Source organism: Sander lucioperca, unplaced genomic scaffold (genome assembly GCF_008315115.2).
Source record: "Sander lucioperca isolate FBNREF2018 unplaced genomic scaffold, SLUC_FBN_1.2 Unpl_7, whole genome shotgun sequence".
NCBI lineage: Eukaryota > Metazoa > Chordata > Actinopteri > Perciformes > Percidae > Sander > Sander lucioperca.
In genome coordinates, this window is record NW_023396409.1 from 48331 (window position 1) to 75644 (window position 27314).

General features: G+C 39.0%; 2 protein-coding genes and 1 long non-coding RNA gene across 3 annotated transcripts; 1 reads left to right on the top strand and 2 right to left on the bottom strand.

The window, feature by feature from the left end:
• Positions 1-2458: 2458 nt before the first annotated feature.
• LOC116037682 (tumor necrosis factor receptor superfamily member 14-like) lies at positions 2459-27253 on the bottom strand. Its single transcript, XM_031281650.2, has 10 exons — positions 27213-27253; positions 6071-6142; positions 5559-5649; positions 5100-5225; positions 4477-4632; positions 3330-3420; positions 3046-3227; positions 2898-2929; positions 2744-2791; positions 2459-2600 (listed from the first exon to the last, which is right to left on the bottom strand). Exons 2-10 carry the CDS (start codon positions 6107-6109, stop codon positions 2502-2504), a joined length of 864 nt encoding a protein of 287 aa, XP_031137510.1. The 5' UTR covers positions 6110-6142; positions 27213-27253; the 3' UTR covers positions 2459-2501.
• LOC116037680 (tumor necrosis factor receptor superfamily member 14-like) lies at positions 11829-27260 on the bottom strand. The gene is made up of 9 exons (XM_031281648.2): positions 27129-27260; positions 23078-23171; positions 16378-16503; positions 15576-15731; positions 12634-12724; positions 12359-12531; positions 12218-12246; positions 12068-12109; positions 11829-11975 (listed from the first exon to the last, which is right to left on the bottom strand). Exons 1-9 carry the CDS (start codon positions 27165-27167, stop codon positions 11904-11906), a joined length of 822 nt encoding a protein of 273 aa, XP_031137508.2. The 5' UTR covers positions 27168-27260; the 3' UTR covers positions 11829-11903.
• Positions 24253-25646, top strand: LOC116037683. Its single transcript, XR_004101923.2, has 3 exons — positions 24253-24379; positions 24644-24736; positions 25492-25646. It is a non-coding gene; the product is annotated as an uncharacterized LOC116037683 (long non-coding RNA).
• Positions 27261-27314: the final 54 nt, after the last annotated feature.

Here is a 27314-nt window from a genome sequence, read left to right on the forward strand (position 1 = left end):
GAGCGATTTTACTTTTGGCTAACGTAATAGACGCGCTGTTGTTGATGCTGACTCGTCTTTAGCATACATTACATTTATTACAAATTTAACGTCATCATAGCTAGCTCATAGCTCATTTGCATATTTGTGACGTCATTACGTACTCATTTGCATAAAGCTTAGTGGTTGTGTCAGCAAGGTAGATAGAAAGAAATAGAAATCTTTAGCCAAATAATCACAAATTCAATACAGCAATTTATTTGATCGTATAATCATTACTTAGGTAGCCTATCTTTGAAGTAAAAAGAAGAAATTCTACAAAGGGAGGGAAAAATATCTATAAAGAATTCTCGAAGAAGGCTGGCTTGCCCAGGGCCAGGCCGCTGTCTCTCCTACCTACACCGGCCCCCGCACCCTGTCCCCCCTCCCCTTCTACCTGCCTGCACAGTGTGGCAGTGCTGCTGCACATGAGGAGAGAGGGGAGGGGCTGAAGAGAGAGGAGACTGTTTTGGCAGCCACAGGAGGGAAATACCTTGCGTGAATACTGGCGACTTTTCTACAGAAAGTCGCCAGATTTGTCGCTAGTCGCTTTTTTGAAAAGAAGTCACTAAGGGGGTCTGAAAAGTCGCTAAGTTGGCAACACTGCGCCTGTGTTCGAGCCAGCATGCGAACGCTGCTCTGCACGTTTGACACAGGGACGTAGCTAAGTATTTGAGGGGCAGGGGGCTAAGATTACATCTACAATTATTATTTATTATTAATTAATATAAATTAATTGTTTGCCCTTGCCCCCCTGTAGATCCGCCCCTGCAAAAGAGAGAAGTTGTCTCCGTTCCTGTTTTAACAGGCATACCTGGGGCGAAGTTGGAAACCAGAATCAGCTACAGTGAAGTTTAAATACAATCCTATTCTAGGCCTCACTAACACCTGCTGATCAATTGAGTTTTAGTCTTTGATGGCCTAAACAGTGCACACTCATTAAATGCTTGGCATTAGCTGTGTGAAACCCCCTCAAAGCTCCGTGTTGATTATTGTTTTCATTTTGATGATGTAACAAAGGTGGTCTTTGATTAAGATGAGGTGGCCCACCACCTCCATAAAACACTGTGGAAAACCCTGCAGCTCTTAAATGTCCACCAGGTAGCATTAATTAGTCAGTTAGGTAATTATGGGATATGCTGCGGTGGCTGTTGTTAGGAGAATAATTACAAATAACTGAGACCTTACCTTAGGAATCCCCCATGATGCCGATTTTTATTTCTTCTATACTCTGTCAACATTAACGTCCCATCCAATTTAATGTGAAATATTAGCTGCTGGTTATTTTTTTCATTTAAACAGGGTAAAATAATTACAGCACAAGTAATGCAGAGTATGTTACTTTACTTAACTGTAACTTGCAATTTTTGCTAGTGTATATATTATAAAGTAGGGTGAGTAGTATTGTCAAAATGGGACACAACATGGGACAGTTAGGCTTAGCAATGAATTACATTTTCAAGGAATGCACAAATTAACCCAAGGTAGCCTAATAGTATTCATAAAATTACTACCTGTATAGTATTCATTGAGTAATTATACTAACTATTGTTCATCCTTTCACGGTTCTTTTTCATAGTGAAGCAGAGCAGCGACCTACCCAGGTCAGCAGGAGAAGCCATTGTGGATGAAATCCAAAGATCAATCCATTCAGTTACACAGCAGACACAGACAGAACCAGTGATGTCGCAACATCAGTCTGAAAGGACTACAACTGAACTAGTTGGACCCGTGTAGCTTTTTTGTCCTTCGGTCCAACTGGAGCCAGTAGCTGTAACAGTGTTAAAACTGTGACATTAAAGTTTTTTATATTGTTTCTTTTTCTATGTTCTCTTTTGCACGTGTTCTGTACTTGCAAGATCTGTAGAGAAATGTAAATGGTCCTTTCTGTAAAAAATAAAGGTTAAAAACTAATTGTGTCACACCTTTTTCCTTCTTACTTTAAAAAAATAAATAAAAATGAATCCTCTCCTGCGTAAATAACTTTCATTTTAGTGTGTAGACAAGTTATGTAAGCCTTTCAACTATATTATTTGGTACTTTCACTTTCTTTAAAAAGCATTGCCTACTTATCTTTTAAGGAGTATGTTTTAGTAATAGTAATGGAAACACTCACTGCCCAACTCTACAATCCAAACTGAATTCTTTTTCTTTTTGGTTTTCAGCGGTGATCTAGAATGAAAATCTTTTTGTTTAATTTGTTTAAAATCTGTGAAAAATCTGCAGAAAAATCAAATGAATGACTTCATTTCATTGTAAATATTCTACACTGTAAAACATTTACACTGTAAATTTACAGTAATACACTGGAAGCAGCTTCGCCAGTAAACTACTGTTTATTTGCACTAAGCATACTGTTTTTAAATGTAAGGTATTTTACTGTAAATAGAAAGTTTATTTGAATTTACAGTAATATACTGGCTGCATATTTATGGATTTTAGAAAATGTGGTCATTGCCCGACTTTTGTGTGAAAGCAGTGGTCTACGCAGACTTCTGTTTTACTGAGTAAGTGAAGAGTTCTGATCTTTCCTCTGCAGTGTCCGATGAACTGTCTCTGTGTTCATTTATCACAGCCACACCCTGAGGAGAGAAATAAATTTAGTTTAAACAGAAACATATACATTATACATTATAACCCTAACCCTAACCCTAACCCTAACAGAAACATATTATACATTTGTAAAGACATGAACATTTAAATGAAGAATTCACTACTGTCTTACCTGCAGCTCTTCTTCTTCTTCATGTCGATGTTTATTCTTTTTGAAGTACTGATAAAAGAGTGATATCATTTAATTACTACTACTACTAAAATCATTTCTACGTTCTACTGTACATACAGTAACATGGACTGAGTAATAACAGTAAAGAACATACCTGTTGGGGATTGTCTGCACTTCTTTTTCTTTCTGTAATAAAACATTACCAATGAAAAAAACTTTAATCAACAACTTAATGATTTGAAAGACAATTATATTATGTATTAAAAACATGAATGTTTTAATTGTCTAAACACCAATCATACCTGTGTATTTACATCGTCCCTTCTTTCTGAGAATCAACACGACAAGTAGAGATATTCCGGCCACCACTAAACATATCACAGGCACCACGGCGCCGATCACAGCTCCTGAACTACGTTCTCCACATTCAGCATCCGTTGAAGCAGTTCCTGGTTTTATCAGCTGAAGATTCAATGATTGACATCTGGAATGATAGAGGGACATTTTGACAGGAACATGTGTAGGGAACCATGCTGCTGTTGGAAGAGTTCAGGTGTGTCCATGTCTGATCTGAAGCTGTACTTACTGTGTGTGTGGCTGACACGATGTCAATAATGTCCCATCTGAAAATGTTCCATCACTGCAGTTAGAGCACTCAGTGTCGCTTAATGCTGTTCCTACAAATACAAATTCATATCATTATACAGTATGACATCATTACATTTCATCAGACTTTCAGTGGATTTAAAAAAACTTTTTGATTGTTGAGGTTTCTGAAGCAGACAGTAAAATACATCCAAACATTTCTTTATATTTCAGGAAAAATTACTCATGATATTCTTTGAGGTATTATGAAATGTTCTACTACAGCCCAAGATGGGATGTGAATTCACTGTAAAGGAGAAATCATACCAGATGTTTTAATATACTATTGTTATATATACTGCTATGCCGTTCAGGAAGTTACCACACACACTACCGGTTAAAAGTTTGGGGTCACTTAGAAATTTACATTCTACTCCATTACAGACAGAATACCAGCTGATCTGAGTAGGTGACTGATCTTTAAAGCAATATCTACATTGCCCATTATCAGCAACCATTCATCCAATGTTCCAAAGGCCCATTCTGTTTACTAATCTGATATCATTTTAAAAGGCTACCTGAGAAAACATTGGAGAACCCTTTTGCAGTTATGTAAGCACATAATGTAATCTGAAAACTGCTGCCCTGATTAAAAAAAAAACAATGCAACTGATCTCAGCTGGTATTCTGTCTATAATGGAGTGGAATGGAAATTTCTAAGTGACCCCAAACTTTTGACTGGTAGTGTATATAAAATGCAGAGTCTGAATATATGGAATAGTCTGAATCTAAATATTCATTGCATATATTCAAAATTCATATATAAGTAGATAATATATGTATATGTCCATCTCCCTGCCCTTGGTCTGTGTGCTCGTGGTTTTTGATTGCAACATTGTTGCAGTAGGCCAAATTTAGGGTTGCAGTTGTTACAGTCTGGGCCGTTGGTACACTGTCCCTGGGTGCTCAGATATTTAAAGAGAAACACACACAAAATGTTGTGCTCCTATAAGAGAGGATGTTCGTGTATGTTAAAATAACAGTTTAGTTGTTGTTAATTTGTAGCTTCCAAAGTGAAAGTTAGAATTTTGGTGTTCTCATTTAAAACTTTATACCTATTATCTCAAATTTAGCACAAGAAAACTAACCTTTTAGGCTGATATATTGTCCTGGTTGACAGCTGCTGTGTTTCTGTGCTTCCATACAGCCGTCCTCTATAAAGAACAGACAGTAGAATCCCTCCAGTGGTTCACAAACTGTATCTGAGGTAGCCGTACATGCTGTCTTCAGCTTTAAACCAAAATCTGTCAACACATAAAGAGAGAAGAGAAGAGAGAGACTTTTATTTTGTCTAATCTACTAGAGAGCTACGTACATGCTAAAAAAGTCCCACTGATAAAACTACAGAGTACACCAAAATCTAAGCTGTCATTAACAGCTAATACCTTAACTGCAAAATATAGAACTTGTCACAATGTAGAATGTCTTTACTTATGTGGAGAAAGGGTTTTATGACACAACATAGTCTTAAGTGATCTTGCAGTATTCTATAAGACATGAGGTCTTTGTTTCTGCGTGCAGTCTGTCATTCTGCAGTGCAGTAAACTCTTCAAAATGACTCTCTGCATCTTCACAATGACATTGTTAAACCAATCACCAGTTGTCTCAGTTCTTACACAGCATTAGCAGTGGGACCTGCAGTAATAAGCCTACTTACTTTCTTTAAATTTCATAGATTTACTAATAATTGAAAATATTAACAGAATTCTACCTGCATAGCAGCGTAAACAGGACAAACACCTCATGAAATGAGTAGGATGAGTCATAAATGTTCCCTCCGTGCAAGGCAGACAGGAAGTCTGTTTGAACTCTGTGCAATCTTTTTCAACTCGACTACCTGTTGAAAAGAAAACCAATAATTTAATTTTATGCAATATAATGTTTCTATTAAATTAAAATGTATAATCTTGAGGTTAAAGCACATGTTGGTATGCAAAGTGACATGAACTACTGTCTGCTACAGTGTCATTCTCTTTATTTGGTATTTTTAAATAAATAAATACAAAATAATCTATACATTTTTACTTGTTCTTTTACTGCTGGAATAAAACTTCAGTCAGATGCAAGTCCTTCACCGATACATTTCCCTTGTGACCATGGGAGTAAGACTGACTCCACTGGTCTGCACCTAGTGGAAGACATATTCCTTTAACATTCAATCAGATCTTACCAGCTGGACACATTTGACAGCATTGATTCCCGATCTGATACTCTGTTGGACATGTGAGGGTATGTCCTCTGAAGACACTCATCACAAGTATCTGTGAAGTAAGAACGTTTGGGAAGACTGGTTGAAATTCAAACATTCTGCAAATTAAATATATGATATAAACTGTTGAAATGAACTCTGATAGAAACCTGACTGCACTTGTGTAGCTGTAGTTAAATGTACAAAAACATAACTTGTATTTTATTTAATTAAAACTACATCCACTACAGCTGAAATGAGTGAGATCCTTAGCCTTTCATTTCTACTGTAAACATTTCCATCATTTAACCTAAAAGGAACTTTCCACCTATTTTTTTGTTTAAATTTTAAATGTAGCTCCATCTTTTCTTTACCACAGCTACATTGACGAGGACCATCATTAAGTGAAAAGGGTTACAAAGAAAGAAATGTTGGAGAGGAGCAATATGACGAATGAATTATAATAAAAGCTTGCTGTAATAAGATTATTTTACCAGCAATGGTGCAACTGTCAAAGGTTTTCTAGACGCCATTGTATACAGCAGGATCACAGTTTCTATGAGCTGAAGACATCTCAGTCAGATATAGGAGGAAGAGAGACGTCAAATCCAAAACAAGGATACCATCTAGGACCAAAAAGATACCATCCATGTAGAGATTAGATGAGAAACCTGTTAACACAGCTAGAATTGTGTTGCAGAGACCTGCTTTAATGCAGCTTGAGCTGTTGATTTTCTTTAGCGAGCAACAACGCTGGACTTTGATACCTCAAGTGGTGCTAAATGCATTTTACACCTCACTGCTGTACAAAGTTCAAACAAAAGGGAAATAAACTGAATCAGGCTCATGAGAAATCAAACTGAGGTCGGGCCATAACTGAGGGGTGATGTCACAGAGGAGCCAAGGTGTGAGGAAATAGGAGGCTTTCAGAGGAGCTTGAATGAGGAGCCACAGGTGTATCCTCTGAGTCTTTTACCCTTCACTGGGGATCTGTCTATTGACTGGTCTCTGCAAATTAAACCAGTGGTATCCAAAAGTTTTGGTTTGTGACCTCTTACAAAAAACGTAGTGTCTGGTTTTTGGTCTTTGTTTCATGTTTCAGATGCTTTTATCCAAAATGACTTCAACTAAATGCCTTCAACTATGAAGGTAATAACTCAGAACAGCATGAATCACATAGAAGTACATTAGCTTCAAACTTGTAGCCAAACTACAAAGAGACACATGTTAGTGCATTTTATATTTATCTTTTAACCATCATCTTCTTAGCCAAGGTGCAGTCGGAATGCTTTCCTTTAAATATCTGTACCACGCCCAAAGAGGTCCAATGATCCAATATCTCACGAAAGAAATAAAAGGTAACATGGTGGTGCAGCACATATTATTGGCCATTTGGGCTCAACAATGTGAATTCCAATTTCATACATTTAATAATGTGTATGTCAAATAATGCACTCAGCCCTAACACTCAGGGAGGACACTTCAAACCAAACTGTAAAAAGTAATCAAATGGTGTAATCAGGAAGTAGGCTACTTGATTTGACTTGACATTCATTTTTGCCACATTTAAAACCTCATCCAGCCTATAATAAGTGTACCTGTCTGAAATGCTTGAAAACACATCGATAAAGAGTTCACCCTCAGAAATACTGAGAGAATAATCAAGGAAAATTTAGATCAACCAATCAATGACATGCTATTATCTACTGAGTCTAAAACACTGATGACCAAGAGCATAACAGACTGACTCCACTGGTCTGCACACAGCTGGTTGATTCTGGTCAGTATTGTTGCCACCTGGCAGTAAAACAAAATACTCCACGTAGAAATATTCCTTAAACATTCAATCAGATCTTACCAGCAGGACACCTAGGACAGCATTTCTTCCCCATCTGATACTCTGTTGGATGACATGTGAGGGTATGTCCTCTGAAGACACTCATCACAAGTATCTGTGGAGAGAAATACGTTTGTCTCAGTGAAGCCTGTTTGAAATTCAAACCTACTGCAAATTAAATGCATGGATAAAAGCTGTTGAAATGAAATCTGATCGAAATCTCACTGCACTTTGTGTAGCCGTGGTCAGATGAAGAAGAAAAAAATAGAAATGTAACGGAACTTTTCACTTTTCTTAATATCGAATACAGCTCCATCTTTTCTTTACCCCATACATTGAGGAAGATCAAATTAAAGTAAAAAGAATTACAGAAAGAAATGTTGGAGAGGAGCAATATGATGTATGAATTATAATAAAAGCTTGCTGTGATAACAATATTTTACCAGCAATGGTGCATCTGTCAAAGGTTTTCTAAACATCATTGTATACGGCAGGATCTCAGTTTCTATGGAATGAAGACATCTCACTCAGATTTGGGATGAAGTGAAATCCAAAACAGAGAAACCATCTGGGAACAAAAGAAAACATAAATGTAGAGATAAACACTACCCGTTAAGCAATAATTAATTTACTTAAACATTATGTAGATGAGAAACCTGTTAACACAGCTGCAGTTGTGTTACAGAGACTTGATTTTTAGCCAGGTTCAAACTGTCCATGAGGTTTCTGACCTCTTACAAACAGAAGAGGCTGGTTGGGGCTCTTCTTCAGCCACCAGAGGTCAGTAATGCACCGTTTTATAAATGGTCTAGATAGATCGATAGATACTTTATTAATCCCGAAGGAAATTTTCTGATGATCATTTAAAAATCTGTGCACTTAATAATAGAACAGTTTTTAAGTCATAGCATTGCAATATGAAGAATATCTGAATGGAACACTGACAAATGGTGAGAGAGGGTGAGACTGTCCTGGTCCCAGTCTCTGTGTCTCTTCAGCCTTATGCCATGTTACCTACAGACTTTCTCCCTCCATCCACCAGATGTCCTGACTCTCTCCTTCCCCCCACACCTCTTCCCACTTCAATAATCAGCTGAACCTGGCCTTCCCTGCCCACCTCCTCACCAGCATCTCATTCCCTCCCCAGCCACTCTCCACATGTACTACTGACTAAATTTGTTTTGTTGTCTTTTCATCATAGCTGCAGTGCTGTGTTCTGTCTACCAGTTACCTGTCTGCAGTTTGAACTCTGCCTGTAAGCCATTCTCAATAAATCTCTTCCTGCTGCCTCCAACTGTCTGCATTTGTGATCAACCCGTTCTCCTGCATTACCATCTTTATCATTCATCATCATCATTAAAAAGTACTCAACACAGGTGAACTGGTTATAACACAACATACAATGAATACATTACATTTCTTTGCAGCTTTACTGTGGGTTATTGCATATTAACATCCAATGTCCACAATACTCTGCTGCGGTGCATTCTGGTTGTGTTCTGGCTCAACCAACATGTCCATGATAGGTTCAGTGCCCACAGGAAACATTTCAGAAGTGGAGTTTGTTCTTCAGCCTGATTTACACAGGTTATATATTTCTAAAACCTGCTTTGTGACGACTTGTGACGATAGCAGTTTGGACACAAGAGCTAGCTAAGATATGGGTCTGTAATTCACTGGAAGGGTGAAGTCTATATTTATTTTATTTTTTTCAGCAAAGGCTGGACTATAGCATGTTTAAAATGACTGGGGACAGAGCCAGTTAGAAGGGAGAGATTGATCATTGATATATAGTGGAAGCAATTGGATTCAAAACATTTAAAAACCACTATGAAGGAAGAATGTCAAAGGATCCAGATGGGTTGTTTGTTTGATTGTTTATGGGTTTACACACATTCATAAAAAACAACTAATACAACAAAAGTCACAGCATATGTTTTTTTACATTGAAAGAGAAAGAGTGTGTGCTGGAGAGGTCAGAAACCTGTAGGGGGGGTTCTGACCTCACCAGGTCACTACAACGTAATTTACAATAAAAAATTAAAATAAAAAATAGGACATGAAATTAACTCAATATGGCGAAAACAGAATCCGGTGTAGGTACTTAAACCGAAATTTTATAAAGTGCTGTCCGCTGGTGGTACGAGAATTCAATTCAATTCAATTTTATTTATAGTATCAAATCATAACAAGTTATCTCAAGACACTTTACAGATTGAGTAGATCTAGACCACACTCTATAATTTGCAAATACACAACAATTCCAATAATTCCCCCAAGAGCAAGAATTTACTGCGACAGTGGCGAGGAAAAACCTTCTTTTGGGGAGAAACCTGGGACAGACCCAGGCTCTTGGTGGGAGGTGTCTGATGGTGCTGGTTGGGAATGTGATGAACAGTGGCAATGATAGTCACAATAAAGATAATAGAATGATGGAATAATGGAATGACCAGAAATAGTAGTTGTAGTAGTTCATGGCGTAGCAGGGTACTGCAGGGCATAGCAGGACATAGCGGGGCATAGCAGGGAACTGCAGAGTGTAGCAGGGCATAGCAGGGCACGGAGCAGGGCTACGGTGACAGCTGCAACCATAATTTAGGTGCCACCCTAATCCAAGACAAACTACTGGGCGAAATAAACATAAGGACTCCTGCGAATAATCTCCCCAGAGCTAAGTTTGTAACAAGCATTTCTGGGACAAGGATGCACACAGATGGAAAGAGAGAGGAGAGAGGAGCTCAGTGTGTCAAAGGAAGTCCCCCAGCAGTCTAAAACTATAACAGCATAATTAACAGCTGGTGCAAGGCAAACCTGAGCCAGTTCTATAAGGGGTGGTAGATGAATCTGAAGACTATGAAGAGAAGCAGAGAAGACATACACAGAAGAAAAGATACTGATCATGTCACAAGGGGAGAGAGAGGGAAGGTTGTGTTATTTCATTGTAGAAAAGTTCTTTTAGTCAGTCAGCTTGGTCCATCAGAGGGTCAAGAGAGTGGAATTCAATCCCACACCATATTAGACAATTAAACATATTGGTCTTTTACTAAGCAGATAAAACAATGGATGGTCAATACATATACATGTCAAGACTAAAACTATTTGTGCCAAGTTCTGCTCTGCTTGTGTTGTCCTTCTTTCTTGTATATTTGTATTTTAAAAAGCCTTTTTAACATCGAGGCCAGGGGACTACAGAAGAAAAATAGCATTTTAGCCAATTCTGGCATTTTTAACCCCTGTACTGTATTATCATGCCTTTTATTAATTTGCATTGTCCCCTTCTTATATAAAATGAATTAAATGTGTGGGTCCAGAAACATGTTGTATAAAGTTAAAAAGGTCAGTAATATCAAAACATTCAGATGCAGCCTTAGAAGCATCATCAACATGAAAATCATTAATAATTAAAACTATGTCCAACTTTATAACTCAAGATAAAAACTCAGTAACATCAGACAGGTTAGGGTCAGATGAGCCGTGACGTCGGTAAATTAAAATAGAGTAAAAAGGCTTTGACTTACCAATTTTAGTCATATTGAGTTTATGCAAAGAAACAATTTGCACAGCCAACAATTCTTCTGTGCAGGTGCACTGGAAAATATCACAAACTTGGAAAAAAGGAAAATCCCGCACTCTGCTCTTGCTACAGCATCTCCAGTTATTAAAGAAAACTTTTCTGTCCCTCTGGACCTTCTTCAAGATACTCTTGAAGAAGGTCCAGAGGGACAGAAACTTTAGTAGCAAGAGCAGAATGCAGGATTTTCCTTTTTTCCGAGTCATATTGAGTTCAAATGAGGGGACAGTGTCGGTGCTAACCAACTGATAATTAAAACTATTTCTAAAAATCACTACCAGATCACCATCACGGCCTGACAGCCTCGGTGTCCTGATGAAGCTACAGTCTGCAGGACAAAGTTCAATGATGGACGAATACTCGGTATTCCTCTACCAGGTTTCAGTAAGGATCCAAAAATCCAAAATTTCCCTAAAAAAATACATCTTTGAGAAGAAATGTCTTGTTGGTAAGGGAGCGAGCGTTGAGCAGAGCCGTCCTGACAGAAGCTTGGTCAGGAGTGGCTTCAGTAGAGGCAAGAGGCCGCGGGGGCAGGGACCAGGTGTTTGATCTCTGATGATACCTGCCTTCAGACACATGATGTCTGTGTGATCTGTGGCTTGTAATGACAGGGATGGGAAGATGTTGGCCTTTAAGGTGTTCCACACAAGGGGAGCTCACTGTACAAGCAGCAACATGTACAGGTGAGAGAGATGGAGCAGAAGTTATGAGTGAAGAGCCTGGAGCCGTTACATACTTAGTCCGTGACTTGCTCCAAGCTGTTACTCCAGACTGACTAGTCTCTGTCCAGTAACATCTCTGTAAGATAGTGATGCAGGCTGCAGACCAGCAGGTGTTCACTTTGGAGCACAGGGCCCAAAATTCACCTTGGACTGATTCATTTCTGTACAACTTACAATGTGCCAGCATCCAACTGGATTTAATTTAACCTGGAACTTTCCTCTGCAGTGTCCGATGAACTGTCTCTGTGTTCATTTATCACAGCCACTCCCTGAGGAGAGAAATAAACTGAGTTTAAACAGAAACATATTATACATTTGTAAAGACATGAACATTTAAATGAAGAATTTACTACTGTCTTACCAGCTGTTCTTCTTCATGTGGATGTTTATTCTTTTTGAAGTACTGATAAAAGAGAGATCTCATTTAATAACTACTAATTTACTAAAATCATTCCAACTTTCTACAATACATACAGTAACATGGGCTAAGTAATAACAGTAAAGAACATACCTGTTGTTGATTGTCTGCATTCCTTTTTACTGTAATAAAACATTACCAATGAAAAACACCTCAATCAACAACATAATGATCTGACAATTATATTATGTTTTAAAAACAGAAATGTTTTAATTGTCTAAACTCCAATCATACCTGTGTATTTACATCGTCCCTTCTTTCTGAGAATCAACACGACAAGTAGAGATATTCCAGCCACCACTAAACATATCACAGGCACCACGATGACAATCACAGCTCCTGAACTTTGTTCTCCACATTCAGCATCCGTTGAAGCAGTTCCTGGTTTTATCAGCTGATGTTGACATCTGGAATGATAGAGGGACATTTTGACAGGAACATGTGTAGGGAACCATGCTGCTGTTGGAAGAGTTCAGGTGTGTCCATGTCTGATCTGAAGCTGTACTTACTGTGTGTGTGGCTGACACGATGTCAATAATGTCCCATCTGAAAATGTTCCATCTCTGCAGTCAGAGCACTCAGTGTCCTTTAATGCTGTTCCTGTACAGATGATTCAGTTCAGTTTACATATTGTGAAGAGAACAACGTGTTATATGACATCTTTACATTTCATCAGATCTGTCTGTGTCTGATCTCCTTAATGCTGTTCCTACAAATACAAATTACACACATACACATATGTACATATACATGTATACATGTACATATACATATAGACACACACAGTCATGTGAAAAAATTAGGACACCCATGCTAAAGTTGACTAAAAAGAGGAATAAAAAAAATCATCTTTAGGAAATTGATCTTAATGTCTTAATTAAAAAAATGATGAAAAATCCAATCTTTAAGGACACCAATTTTCTTTGTGAATGAATAAATGTTCTTCCTTAAAATACAGGGGGTATAAGTAAGTACACCCCTATGTTAAATTCCCATAGAGGCAGGCAGATTTTTATTTTTAAAAGCCAGTTATTTCATGGATACTATGCATCCTGATAAAGTTCCCTTGGCCTTTGGAATTAAAATAGCCCCACATCATCACATCCCCTTCACCATACCTAGAGATTGGCATGGTTTTATGTCAGTTAGCCTAATAGCTGGTTTGATTTGCATTGAGAGATGATTTTATGGAAAGTACCCCATGCCAATCTCTAGGTTTAAGGCAAAATTAAGGCATTTTTTATTCCTTTTTTTGGTCAACTTTAGCATGGGTGTCCTAATTTTTTCACATGACTGTATATATATACATATACACACACACACACACACACACACACATATATATATGTGTGTGTGTGTGTGTGTGTGTGTGTGTGTGTATATATATATATATATATATATATATATATATATATATATATATATATATATATATATATATATACACACATACATATATACACACACATATATATACACACATATATATATATCATATATATATACACACACACACAACCGGTCAAAAGTTTGGGGTCACTTAGAAATGTCCATTCCACTCCATTCCAGACAGAATACCAGCTGAGATCAGTTGCATTGTTTTTTTAATCAGGGCAGCAGTTTTCAGATTACATGATGTGCTTACATAATTGCAAAAGGGTTCTCGACTGTTGTAGACAGAAGTGGCTGAAGAAACGCTTGAAACCCATGCTTTTTGGTCTAAACGTCATACCCAAATTAAAAGTGGTACAGCTCCCATATACTTTGACACTCAGGGGTGTGCCTGATATCATTGGAAAGGTGATTGATGTGGTTGTGTTTGTGTATTTGAGAAGTGTTGTATTTGGTAGTTTTTTGGCTTTTTTCTTTGCACTTTTCAAATGGAAATAAAAAAACACAGACATATCTGTAGAAAAAAATTCATATAAAATCCATTTTTGAGTCTTTCGGCGTCTAGATTCTTTCTTTAGTAAGCTGAGACATGTGGCTATGGCCTTGTGTTTTCTGTCACCTGTCAGATGTGTTTACAGCAGTGTATTCTAATCATTTTACAGATGTATGACTTGGATGGAAATAAAAAATCTCCATTCTAGCCTCTGTAACTCTGTGTCAGTAAGGCCTAGAATCACCCTGACACTTGGAACAAAAACTTGAGTGTTTCCTTTCCATTGATATCAGGCACCCCCCACTTGTGTCAAAGTATATGGGAGCTGTACCACTTTTAATTTGGGTATGACGTTTAGACCAAAAAGCATGGAATTCAGCCACTTCTGTCTACAACAGTCGAGAACCCTTTTGCAATTATGTAAACACATAATGTAATCTAACAACTGCTGCCCTGGATAAAAAAAACAATGCAACTGATCTCAGCTGGTATTCTGTCTGGAGTGGAATGGAAATTTCTAAGTGACCCCAAACTTTTGACCGGTAGTGTGTGTGTGTGTGTGTGTGTGTGTGTGTGTGTGTGTGTGTGTATGTGTATGTGTATATATATATATATATATATATATATATATATATATATATATATATATATATATATATATATATATATAGTTCAGTATTCAGTATACATATTATGAAGGAATCAAAGTATTATATGATATCTTTTTATCTAATCTAATCTCTTCAGTGGATTAAAAAAAACAGTATTTGATTGTTGAGATTTTTGAAGCAGACAGTTTAAAATACATTCACAGACATTTCTTTGTTTCAAGTCCCAAAATATAATCTTTTACAAGCTTTAATGTTTCAGTAAAAACAACTCATTCCCCTGAAGGCCTGCTTCGCAGTTGCACAAATACTATTCTACGGTTGGGCCTGCTTCTTTACTGAACATGAAAAAAAAGGTCCCACCACACATCTCATGACCTTCATCAGCTGATGGAGTTTGCTAAGTTGTCATGAGGCGGTTCAGATGATGACAAAGGAATCTAAGTACAGAGTGTCAGTCATGTGATAGGTGATCAGCAAACAACTGGAGGAAGATCAATATCATACTGTCTGTCTGAATATACCTGCATTTATTGCAGCCGGGGAATGACTGTAACAGCACTGTAACAGCACTTTCTTTCGATAGAGAGGTAAAGTCCCTCCTGTTCTGGTGGAAAGCAAAATTGTCTTCTAAATTGACAAACCAGAAAGGGAGGGACTTTGCCTCTAGTAGTAATAGTTGTGACATCACAACCATACGGTAGTCCTGACTGCTGGTTTAAAGGCACAGTTTCTGAATACGGGCTGTGTGCATTTCTCTGTGGATTGAGTGTTTTTTTATGCTTTACTCATATTTATACACCACCTCGACCTGCTTAATAATAAAAAAAATACATGGTATCTCACTTGTTTTACAATAAGGGACCTTTAAGTTCATAAGGTCATTTTCACTGAACTTTGGTGTTCTCATTTAAAACTTAAACTATACCTATACTCAAATTCAGCACGAGGAACTAACCTTTTTGCCGGATATATTGTCCTGGTTGACAGCTTCTGTGTTTCTGTGCTTCCACACAGCCTTTATCTGAAGAGTCCGTACAGTAGAATCCCTCCAGTGGTTCACAAACTGTATCTGAGGTAGTCATACATGCTGTCTTTATCTTTAAACCAGAACCTGTCAACACATAAATAGGTTACATATATGTATTTTGTCTCTTCTACTATAGAGCTACATGCTAAAATAGTCCTATTTATAAAAACAGAGAATAAAAGTCTAAGCTGATACCAACATTTAATATCTTAACTGCAAAAAGACTTTTGATCATGTCGACTGCTATTTACTTATGTTAAAAGAGGATTTTATGACACAAAATAGTCTTCCTGGTCTCACATGAGGTCTTTGTTTCTGCGTGCAGTCTGTAATTCTGCAGTAGAGTAAACTCTTCAAAATGACTTTCTGCATCTTCATAATGACATTGTAAACCCTTTTCAGTTCTTACACAGCATTTTTAACAGGACTTGCAGTAATAAGCCTACTTATTGCCTTTAAATCTAGGCTTAGTCATAAAAAAAAAATTTAAAAAAGATTATTGTTTAGATTATTTTTTGGGCTTTTCCACCTTTAATTTTGACAGGACAGCTAGGTGAGAAAGGGGGAAGTCATGCAGGAAATCATCACAGGTCAGATTTGAACCCTGGACCTTTGTGTCGAGGCATAAACCTCTCAGTATATGTGCACCTGCTCTACCCACTGAGCCAACCCGGCAACAGCTTAGTCATACATTTTAACTAATAATTAGGAAATATTAACATAAGTCTACCTGAATCACAGCGTGAACAGGGAAAACAGCTCATAAAATCCGTAGGCTGATCCATGAATGTTCCCTTGTCGCAATCCAGACAGCAAGTACTTCTGAACCCTGTGCAATCTTTTCTAACTTGACTTCCTGTTGAAAAGAACACCACCAGTTTAATTTCATGCAATATAATGTTTCTATTAAATAAAAATGCCTAATTTTGAGGGTAGAGTGCACGTTGTTAGGCAAAGGGACATGCACTGCTGTCTACATTATTATTATTATTAGGACCCGAGCACGAAAGTGCAAGGCCCCAATGATGCGTTGCACTGAAAGTGCGAGGAACCTGTTTTTGTAAGGATTATTATTATTTTTCCGAGTCCTTCGTCGCATTTTTGAGAGGGTTAGAATGCACGAAAACTCACAAAAATTTGCACACGTCAGAACTGGTGAAAATTGCAAAGTTCTGTAGTGTAGTGGGTTTGGGCGTCGCCAGGGCTCCATAGCGCCCCCCTAACGAGCTCCATGATTCGGAAAAAAATGAGAAGTTAATATACCAAATTTTGAGGGAACGTAGGTTTCATCTTGAAGTCCATGTAGCATTTTTTTGAAATCTTGGTTTTCAAGTGAAATTTTTCAATTTACAAACAGGTGTTTGAGGACTTTAGGATGCACCAAAACGCTCAAAATTGTGCAGCCATGTGCAGAATAGTCAATTATTAGGGCCCGAGCGCCGACAGCGGCGAAGGCCCTATTGAAACTGAAGGAATTATTATTTTCCCGGCAAATGAATTGGCTTTTTGAGGGGCTTAACATATTCAAAAACTCACCAAATTTGGCGGTCGCATCAAGTCTGGTGAAAATTTACGTATTTTAAGGGTTTCGGGAATAGACGCGCAAAAATGGCTCGCTAGCGCCCCCTACAATGTTAAAAAAATTGAGCCCCTGCAGTGCGTTTAACGTAGACTCACGAAACTTGGTACACATATGTATCATGTCAAGATGTACAAAAAACGTCATTGAAGCCATACCCTAAGCCCAACAGGAAGTCCGCCATTTTGATTTCAAAGTTCGAAATTAGTGCGATTTTGGCCATTTCCACATGTCGTACTTTAACGAACTCCTCCTAGAGATTTCATCCGATCAACTTCAAATTCGGTCTGTGCCATCTTAAGACATTAAAGATGAAAAGTTGTTAAAAGAAAAACTTTTCGTCATAGGGCATGGCTGTGGCGGGGCGGCCATTTTGTGCGTTTCGCCGCCGAAACAGGAAGTGGGTGTAACTCGAGTGTACATTGTCCGATTGGCTCGAAACTTTTCAGGATTCATAAGAGTCCAACCCTAAGGACAACAAATAAAGGCCGATATTTACTTAAAGTCATAGCGCCCCCTAGTGGCAACAGGAAGTAGGCCTAAAAGTCAAGGTGCTATACTTTAACGAACTCCTCCTAGAGATTTCATCCGATGTACTTCAAACTTGGTCTGTATCATCCCAACACCTTAAAGATGAAAAGTTATTAAAAGAAAAACTTTTCGTCTGACGGTGTGGGCGTGGCGTGGCGGCCATTTTGAGTGTTGAGCGATGAACAAATAAATTGTTGTAACTTGAGTGTACGTTGTCGTATCTGCCTCGAAAATTCTCACGCTTGACAAGGGTCCAGGCCTGAGGACACCTACAGGCCATATTTGACTTTTGGTCATAGCGCCCCCCGCTGGCAACAGGAAATGCGCCTTATATGACAAACAATCATCCAATTTACATGAAACTTAGAATGTGTGGTCTACATGTGATAATGAGCCGGCCCCTATAATATAACCACGCCCACTTACTCAGGCCACGCCCCCTTTCATAACATTTGTACCGTTTAAGGTAGAGTCTTGTGTGAGGTGTCATTGAACTCAGCAGAGAGTTCCTTCTTCATTGGTGATTGTTTGGCCCGCCCCCTATGCTTAAGCCACGCCCCCTTTCATAACATTTGAACCATTTAAGGTAGGGTCTTGTGTGAGGTGTCATTGAACTCAGCAGAGAGTTGCTTCTTCATTGGTGATGTTTGGCCCGCCCCCTATGCTTAAGCCACACCCCCTTTCATAACATTTGAACGATTTAAGGTTGACCATTGTGTGAGGTATCAGTGAACTCAGCAGAGAGTTGCTTCTTCATTGGTGATGGTTGGGCCCGCCCCCTATGGTTAAGCCACGCCCCCTTTCATAACATTTGAACCGATTAAGGTAGACCCTTGTGTGAGGTATCATTGAACTCAGCAGAGACTTCCTTTTTAATTGGTGATGGGTTGACCCGGCCCCTATAATTTAGCCATGCCCCTTTTTATAACTGGTGACCCATTTAAGGAAGAGTCTTGTGTGAGATGTCATTGAACTCAGCAGAGAGTTGCTTCTTCATTGGTGATGGTTTGGCCCGCCCCCTATGCTTAAGCCACGCCCCCTTTCATAACATTTGAACCATCTAAGGTAGAGTCTTGTGTGAGGTATCATTGAACGCAGCAGGGAGTTCCCTTTTCATTGGTGACGACCTTTTTAACGGCCTCAATATATAAGAGAACTCCCAAAAATTGGCACCCACATAAACACCTGGAAGATTTGCGAGATTGTACAGCGATTTGGCCCATACCTGTAAGTGGGCTCCATAGCGCCCCCTAATGCGTGGAAGGCCTTAACTTGGACATAGTTGCACTGATATTCACCAAATTTAGCACACATATTGCTCTAATCATCCGCCAGTAACCCCGACGTGCAAGGAGGTGCGATGGCCCGTCCAACGCTGCTTGCAGCTTTAATTAGGGCCCGAGCGCCGACAGCGGCGAAGCGGCTGAAACTGAAGGAATTATTCCTTCGTCCGGCAAATGAATCGCCTTTTTGAGGGGCTTAACATACTCAAAAATTGGCGGTCGCATCAAGCCTGGTGAAAATGTATGTATTTTAAGGGTTTCGTGGATAGGCGCACAAAAATGGCTTGCTAGCGCCCCCTAAAAAACAGCCCCTGCAGTATGTTTGAGGTAGACTCACGAAATCTGGTAGACATATGTATCATGTCAAGACGTACAAAAAAGCTCATTGGAGCCATACCCTAAACCCAACAGGAAATCCGCCATTTTGAATTGAAAGTTGTTTTATGGCCATTTCCACATGTCGTACTTTAACGAACTCCTCCTAGAGATTTCATCCGATCGACATCAAATTTGGTCTGTGCCATCTTAAGACCTTAAAGATGAACAGTTATTAAAAGAAGTGTAATAGTCCAAAAAATGCGCAAGTTACAGAGGACCAACTTCCTGTAGGGGGCCATCGAAACAGAAAGTGGGTGTAACTTGAGTGTACATTGACCAATTGGCTCGAAACTTTTCAGGATTCATAAGAGTCCAACCCTGATGCCATCTACAGGCTGATATTGACTCAAAGTTATAGCACCCCCTAGTGGCAACCGGAAGTAGGCCTAAAAGTCAAGGTGCTATACTTTAACGAACTCCTCTTAGAGATTTCATCCGATCAACTTCAAATTTGGTGTTTGCCATCTCAAGACCTCAACAATGAAACGTTATTAAAAGCTTAAGTTTTCGTCCATTGGTGGGGCGTGGCGTGGCAGCGATTTTGAGCATTTATCGATGAACGAAGAAGTTGTTGTAACTTTAGTGTACATTGTCATATCTGCCCGAAATTTCTCACGATTGACAAGGGTCCAGGCCTGAGGACATCTATAGGCCAAAATTAAATTTTGGTAATAGCGCCCCACGCTGGCAACAGGAAATCAACCTTATATGGACAAACATCAGCCGATTTACATGAAACTTATGTGTGGTCTACATGTGATATTGAGCCGCCCCCTATACTTTAACCACACCCATGTACTCAGGCCTAGCCCCCTTTTATGGCTTTTATGGTATCATTGAATTCAGCAGAGTTCCTTTTTGATTGGTGATGGTTTGGCCCGCCCTCTATGCTTTAGCCACGCCCCCTTTCACAGCTAAAGAACTGTATGACGTAGAGTCTTGTGTGAGATATCATTGAACTCAGCAGAGAGTTCCATTTTCATTGGTGACGATTTGTAGTGTCTGAGTGCCGCGCAAATGCACGGCCGCAAGGAGCAGTGTCTGCCAGTGCGAGGACGTGCGAGGGCCTGTCCAACGCTGCCTGCAGCTTTAATTATTATTAGGGGTCCAAGCCCAAGGCTGTAGGAACCGCGAAAGGATTTTTTTTTTTCACTTTTTTTCTTCTCCACCTAAAACTCTCGCTACAGCCTAAACCATACATGGTGGGGGGGTGCCATTTTCAGGACTGGTCCAAAACTCCGCAAGGACCTCAGGCGCAACAATTGACCCACTTCCACCACTAGGTGGCGCTATAACAGAAAAAAAGCGATTGGCCCTATAACTCCCACACTGTACACCGGACATTCAAAAACCATATATCGACGCGTTCCCTGGATCCAACTGAATCGCCTGATATAGGCCACGCCCATTTCCGCCTAGACTTTTATGCGTGAAAAATAGTGATTTATCAAAAACCTACTTTAGTACAAAGTACAAAAAGTTTATATCTCATGAACGGCTCATCCGATTTTTACGAAATTTGGAGGGTAGAATAGAATAGAATACACTTTATTGTCCCCAAGGGGAAATTTGTCTTGGACATAGTGCTACAATCTGTTGCTTCAAACATAACCAACAAAAAAGAAAAAAAAACAAAAAAAAAAACATTTTCAGATTAACATAGAATAAAACACAAATACAATACAAAAGGATAAAATCAACATGAAACCATGGTACCATCTAGGGCCACTCTCGAGGCCACCCCTACAGTTGGGTACTGATTGGTCAAAGTGGGCATGGCCTATGGAACCCACATTTGGATTCACCACTTGTGAACAACTTTAAATGTACTGGGTAGATGTACAATGGGTCATTGACCTCACCTACCAAAAATTACACATGTAGACCACTAGGTGGCGCTATAATGACGTCAAACGTGTTTTTGCCTATAACTCCCACATTACACATCGTACATTAGAAAGCCTTACATCCACATGTTCCTTGAATTATGCTGAATCACATGATATAGGCCCCGCCCATTTCCGCTAAGTTTTTTCACAATATCGCGCAATGGGCAAAACCAAATTTTTCAAACTTGTCCTAGGCCGTGCGACCAATCTTCACAAAACCTGGTACATAGCATGTCCAGATGGACATGACCAAAAGTTATTAAAATAATTTTGCTACGTGTGCATTTGACAACCACACAAATTTTCCTAGCTACCTACCACACACATATATCATATCTCGGCCAAATTAAATGTTATCAGCAAAGAACTGGAGATCATTGTTCAACATCCTACTACGATGCTCTGTACCACATCTGGCGAAGATCGGCCATTAGGGGGTGCTATAATCAACGTTTATTTGTTTTGGCCAATAACTCAATGCATTTAAATGGGAAATTTGCAATTGCAATATCTCTGCCAGAATACATGGTATCAACACGAAACTTGTGATGCTTGATCGGCATGCTGCTCTGAGGCTCTGTACCAAATTTGACGTGCGAGGGCCTGTCCAACGCTGCCTGCAGCTTTAATTATTATTAGGGGTCCAAGCCCAAGGCTGTAGGAACCGCGAAAGGATTTTTTTTTTTCACTATTTTTCTTCTCCACCTAAAACTCTCGCTACAGCCTAAACCATACATGGTGGGGGGGTGCCATTTTCAGGACTGGTCCAAAACTCCGCAAGGACCTCAGGCGCAACAATTGACCCACTTCCACCACTAGGTGGCGCTATAACAGAAAAAAAGCGATTGGTCCTATAACTCCCACACTGTACACCGGACATTCAAAAACCATATATCGACGCGTTCCCTGGATCCAACTGAATCGCCTGAAATTTGCAATTGCAATATCTCTGCCAGAATAAATGGTATCAACACGAAACTTGTGATGCTTGATCGGCATGCTCCTCTGAGGCTCTGTACCAAATTTGGTAAAAGATCAGCCATTAGGGGGCGCTATAGTCAACGTAGACCAGTTTGGGCCCTTTTACCCCTTCTGAGGTCGAGGTACTTCTGATTCATAACTTAATAACTTTATAACTATAACTAGTAGAAACATACGGTCTTTTGGAGCTAAAAGCTATCAGTCGCCCCGTTCTGCTGATGGCTTTGTTGTCTACCTAGCCCTTACAGAAGGTTTTGTATCCAGCCTAGAAGTCCAGAGTTTTTCGGGGTCTTTGTGGCATTAATCCATACTGTTACATCCAAGATTGATACACTGCATGTAAGAAATGTAAATAGTTTGTCCTTTATATGAGTTATAATGTCCAATATGTTTATTTTTGCACTGGATGACTCCAAATATGTAGAACTGTTTTAGACAACACAAATGCTTGTGTGGCATTGCTGCGTGTGTGATATATTTGCCTCCTCACGTTACACTTTGGGTTCCGCTTTTGCGCGGTCGCCGGGGTCGACTCACGTCAGGGGGACTGGCGCGATGAGGCTTGGACCCCGTCATAACTGCTTGCAGTTCTAGTTATTATTATTAACAATAATAATTCCTGCTTGTTGCTTACTGTTGGAATAAAACTTCAGCACATTTGACTTGTGAACGTAAACAGCACCAACAACTGCACTCACGTGGTTGATTCTGGTCAGTATTGTTGCCATCTGGCAGTATAACAAAATACTCCACATAGAAATATGTCTTTAACATTTAATCAGATCTTACCAGCAGGACACTTAGGACAGCAACGACCCCCCATCCGATACTCTGTTGGATGACATGTGAGGGTATGTCCTCTGAAGACACTCATCACAAGTATCTGTGAGGAGAAGAGAAGCCTGGTTAAAACATACAACACATACTGCAAATCAAATTCATTGATAGAAGCTGTTGAAATTAACTCTGATAGAAATCTGTCTAAATTTCCGACTGCACGTGAAGGCAGCACGGAAAGCAGCGGAGTAAAAGAAAAGAGATGAAGCAAGAGTTGAAGGGACTTTCCTTTTTGTTGCAGGACACAGTCGCCTATTGTTACACAAACTCATGGGCAGTTAAGTGCTTGTGTTTTGTTTTTTACTGGTTGCAATGTGATGCTCTCCTCAGCGGGACTCCTAGCAAGAGCCTTCAACAATTACTACACATCCAAAACAGTGCAGCTAGGATCCTAATGAAGATACGAAAGTACGAGCATATCACACCCATCCTTCACTCACTCCACTGGCTTCCTGTCTCATACAGGATTGAGTTCAAAATCTCCCTACTCACCCATCAGTGCATCCACGGTAACGCCCCTCCCTACTTAAAGAGCTACTCACACCACAAACTCCTTTTAGCTAGCTTTCTCGTAAATCTCTATTTGTGTTATTGTTTATCTTTATTTCTTTGCTTTGCTTCGGTTTTTACCCTGTTTTTCTCCTGTAGCACTTTGGGATTAATTTGTCAATGAAAAGTGCTCTACAAATAAAATGTATTAATATTATTATTATTACCTTCATAGTGTTTAAAACTTTTTTGTTGCAGCGATAGAGACAGTGATGTTTCCTGTTTCCAGTAATGTTAACGGGACTCTCACACCACAATACGGACAGACCAGTCTGATCTCTGGTCACATGGTTGTCCACCGCAGGGTAACGTCAAGTTGCTTTTCTCCAAAAGTTGAATCAGAGTTAAAGCTATAGTGCGTAGTTTCTGTCGGCCCCATGAGGAATTCTAAGTAATGACAACATAACTGTCGACGCGTCCACATGATACAAGCCTTCCGTGACCGCGCACCGCCAGATGAGTTTATTTTTGTATTTTTTCCTTTACTTGTGTTGTGTGTGTGTGTGTGTGTGTGTGTGTGTGTGTGTGTGTTTTGTTATGTTTTGTTTCAGGTTTGTTACGAGTTCGCCAGAGTGGTGGGGAAAAGTCTGCAAGAGAATTTCTTTGATGAACTTGACCGTTTCTCTCCAAGGCTGATGGACCTCCTTTAGGAAAAAAGAAAGGCCTGCCCAGCGAGCTTTTGGCTGAGCTTTACGTCAGACAAAGGTGGGTTTGACTAGCTACATTAGTCTACTACCTCTCTTTCCTCTCTCTGTTCATCGCTTTTCTTTTTATGTCTTTTGTTTCTTCTCTGCTCTATCCTTTTCTTCCCATCAAATCTCCCCTCCCTTCTTTTCTGTCCTCTCCATTTTCCTCCCCTTTTGTCCTCTTGTACATAAACATTGTGGGGAATTTCTGGAATTTATTTGATAAATACATGTGATTATCCTTAGCAAGATGTGTTTTACTCTTGTGTCCATTATCTTCCAGACCACTGAGCCAACACACATCAGGTGCCTATGTCTTCGGGGACTGCCTGTCATCTTGGCGGATGATTCTTCTGCCTTCTTCAAGACATGCTCTGTAAGTTAATCATTTTTTTGTAAATGTTGCAGGTGCATGCTCATTTGTCTCATTTTAAGCCATTAATGAACAGTGCTACTAATTTTCAGAATGATTTGATCAGCAATCAGTGTCTCCTTAAGGGCCTCCGTTAAGTCTCTATTGCCAAACAAAGATAGCTTACCCACTTTCAGTCCCAGTTCTATTGTATAGATTTAGAAAATTACTCACCATAACTAAAGTTGTATGAATCCTTTTACATTGCCCACTTTGTTTTTTTACTTTACTGTCACCAGTTGGAAGTTGTGAAAATGTTCTCGGGTCTTTAACTGAAATGGGAGTTCTGAGTGCACATGTTAGATTCTGGTTGCTCAATTGATCAACTAACTTAATGTTAGTTTCAACCAGTGACAGTAAAGTTTACAAAAAGCAATTAAGGTGAAATGTACTGAGTCATATGATTCACAAAATTGTTGCATAGCAACAAAGTTTCTGGGAGCAGTTTTCTACATCTTTTCAGCACGACTGTGACTGGAAGTGGGTAAACTCCATATTTGGGACAAAGTGTTGCAATATACTTTACAGATCCAAATATGGCATTTGATTAAAAAAAATAATCTAAACTGGTATCATCCTTTAGTATACTATCAGTGCAGTTTATATTGTACAACGCTTTTCATTATAAACAGTCACAGGCTCTTTTTGGTGTACAAAACACCATTGTCTAACTGGCATGTTTATGTTTTCTCCTTGTCACTACGTTTCTTTCACATTAGGATGTAACTGACAAGGACTCGTACAGTTAAACTCCAGTGGGAATTCTCTGCCTGGGTTGAGAAAATACCCAGCTCAACCCATCCAGAGTAGGGATCATCTTGGAAGGGTCTGTGGTAATGGATGAACTGGCCAACCTGCCTCAGGCCTTTTGTGTCCTTTTCGTTTCACACACACAGCCGTTTCGGGTTGATCTACGCCCTACAACACTTTCAACTTTACTCAGCAGGTAATGCTCAAACTGGGTAGAAGTGAGCTGGAAGCGTAAAACGGGGTTCGAAATGGCTTTACTACTGCTCCAGATTTGTTTGCCCCAGTTTGTAATGTTGGACTTTTGTGTTGTATATGGCTTGGGGTATATATACACATGTGTCCTATGGTATTTGCACTGATTTTTGCGCAATATTCCATGACAGACAGGCTCTGATTACATTAAATTCAAATGAGTTGGATATTTTGTGTGTTACTTTTGTGTGAGTAATAAAGATCCTTTTCTGAAATGCAATTTGTAATCTGTTGTTGTAATGCACTTGAAATTAATTGTAATATAATATACTTGTAGTATAATAGCAACATTTATGCTTAAGTATAACAAAATGGGGGTAAAAGTACAGATGAAGTATACTTCAAACACAATTCATTTCTTGCTAACACTATAATAACATTGCACTGAAAGTATGTGTCTATGATGTTTAGGTTGTTATTGAACTTCACTTCAAATACATTATTGTCATAGTGGGACACTTTAAAAGCATACTAAATTAACAGTTTATAGTAACAAGTATGATAATATATACAAAATGTACTTAAACACAACTATAAGTTGAGCTGCGATGCCTTTTTAAGTGTATTTCCATTAGAATGGCGATATAATGCAATTGTACTGTAAGTGTGCTTAATTGCTTATGAATCTAGATTTTCATTAGTGTATTTTAGTGCACTTGAAGTTTGAAAAAAGTTGTTCCATTTTAGCATACTATTTACACTTGAAGTGTAGTCAAATATATGTTAAGTTGAAGTTAATACATAATTGAATACACTTAACTATACTTGGATTTGACGAAAAAAGTACAAAATGTAGAAAATATACTTAGTACACTTTATTAAAGTATATTTTTAATAGATTTCTTTTTCACCTGGGAGATAATTACAAAGAACAAAGGGTGTAGGAGCCACATATTGTATGTTGTTTATGGTCTCATTTATATTATTATAGCACTTATATTATAGGAGGTGGGCGTTTTCATCGCGGTTTGAGTGCAAGTGTTAACAGATTTGTTTGCTTCACCTGTTCACCTGTTGGTTTTTTGGGCTTTGACAGAGAGGGTGGGCCTGGGAGCGAACACTTTCTGTTGACTGCCGCACTAACGCAATTACTTCTACTCACAAGGTAACTTTACATTTAGTAACTGCAGTGCTAGTTGTATTTTACGTGTGGAAGAAGAGGAATAAATCATTGTACAATCTTGTGCGCGTTTATGCATCTCTCTGTGTTTAGTCCCTCGCGGCAGCACTTTGTTGGACAGCTTACAGCCGCAACAAAGGGGTTATAAAGAAAGAAAGAAAGAAAGAAATGTTGGAGAGGAGCAATATGATGTATGAATTATAATAAAAGCTTGCTGTAATAAGATTATTTTACCAGCAATGGTGCAACTGTCAAATGTTTTCTTAACATCATTGTATACGGCAGGATCTAAGTTTCTATGGACTGAAGACATCTCAGTCAGATTTGGGAGGAAGAGAGACGTCAAATCCAAAACAGGAACACCATCTGGAAACAAGAAGAAGACAACCATGTAGAGATTAAAAGTTCAAACAAACTGAA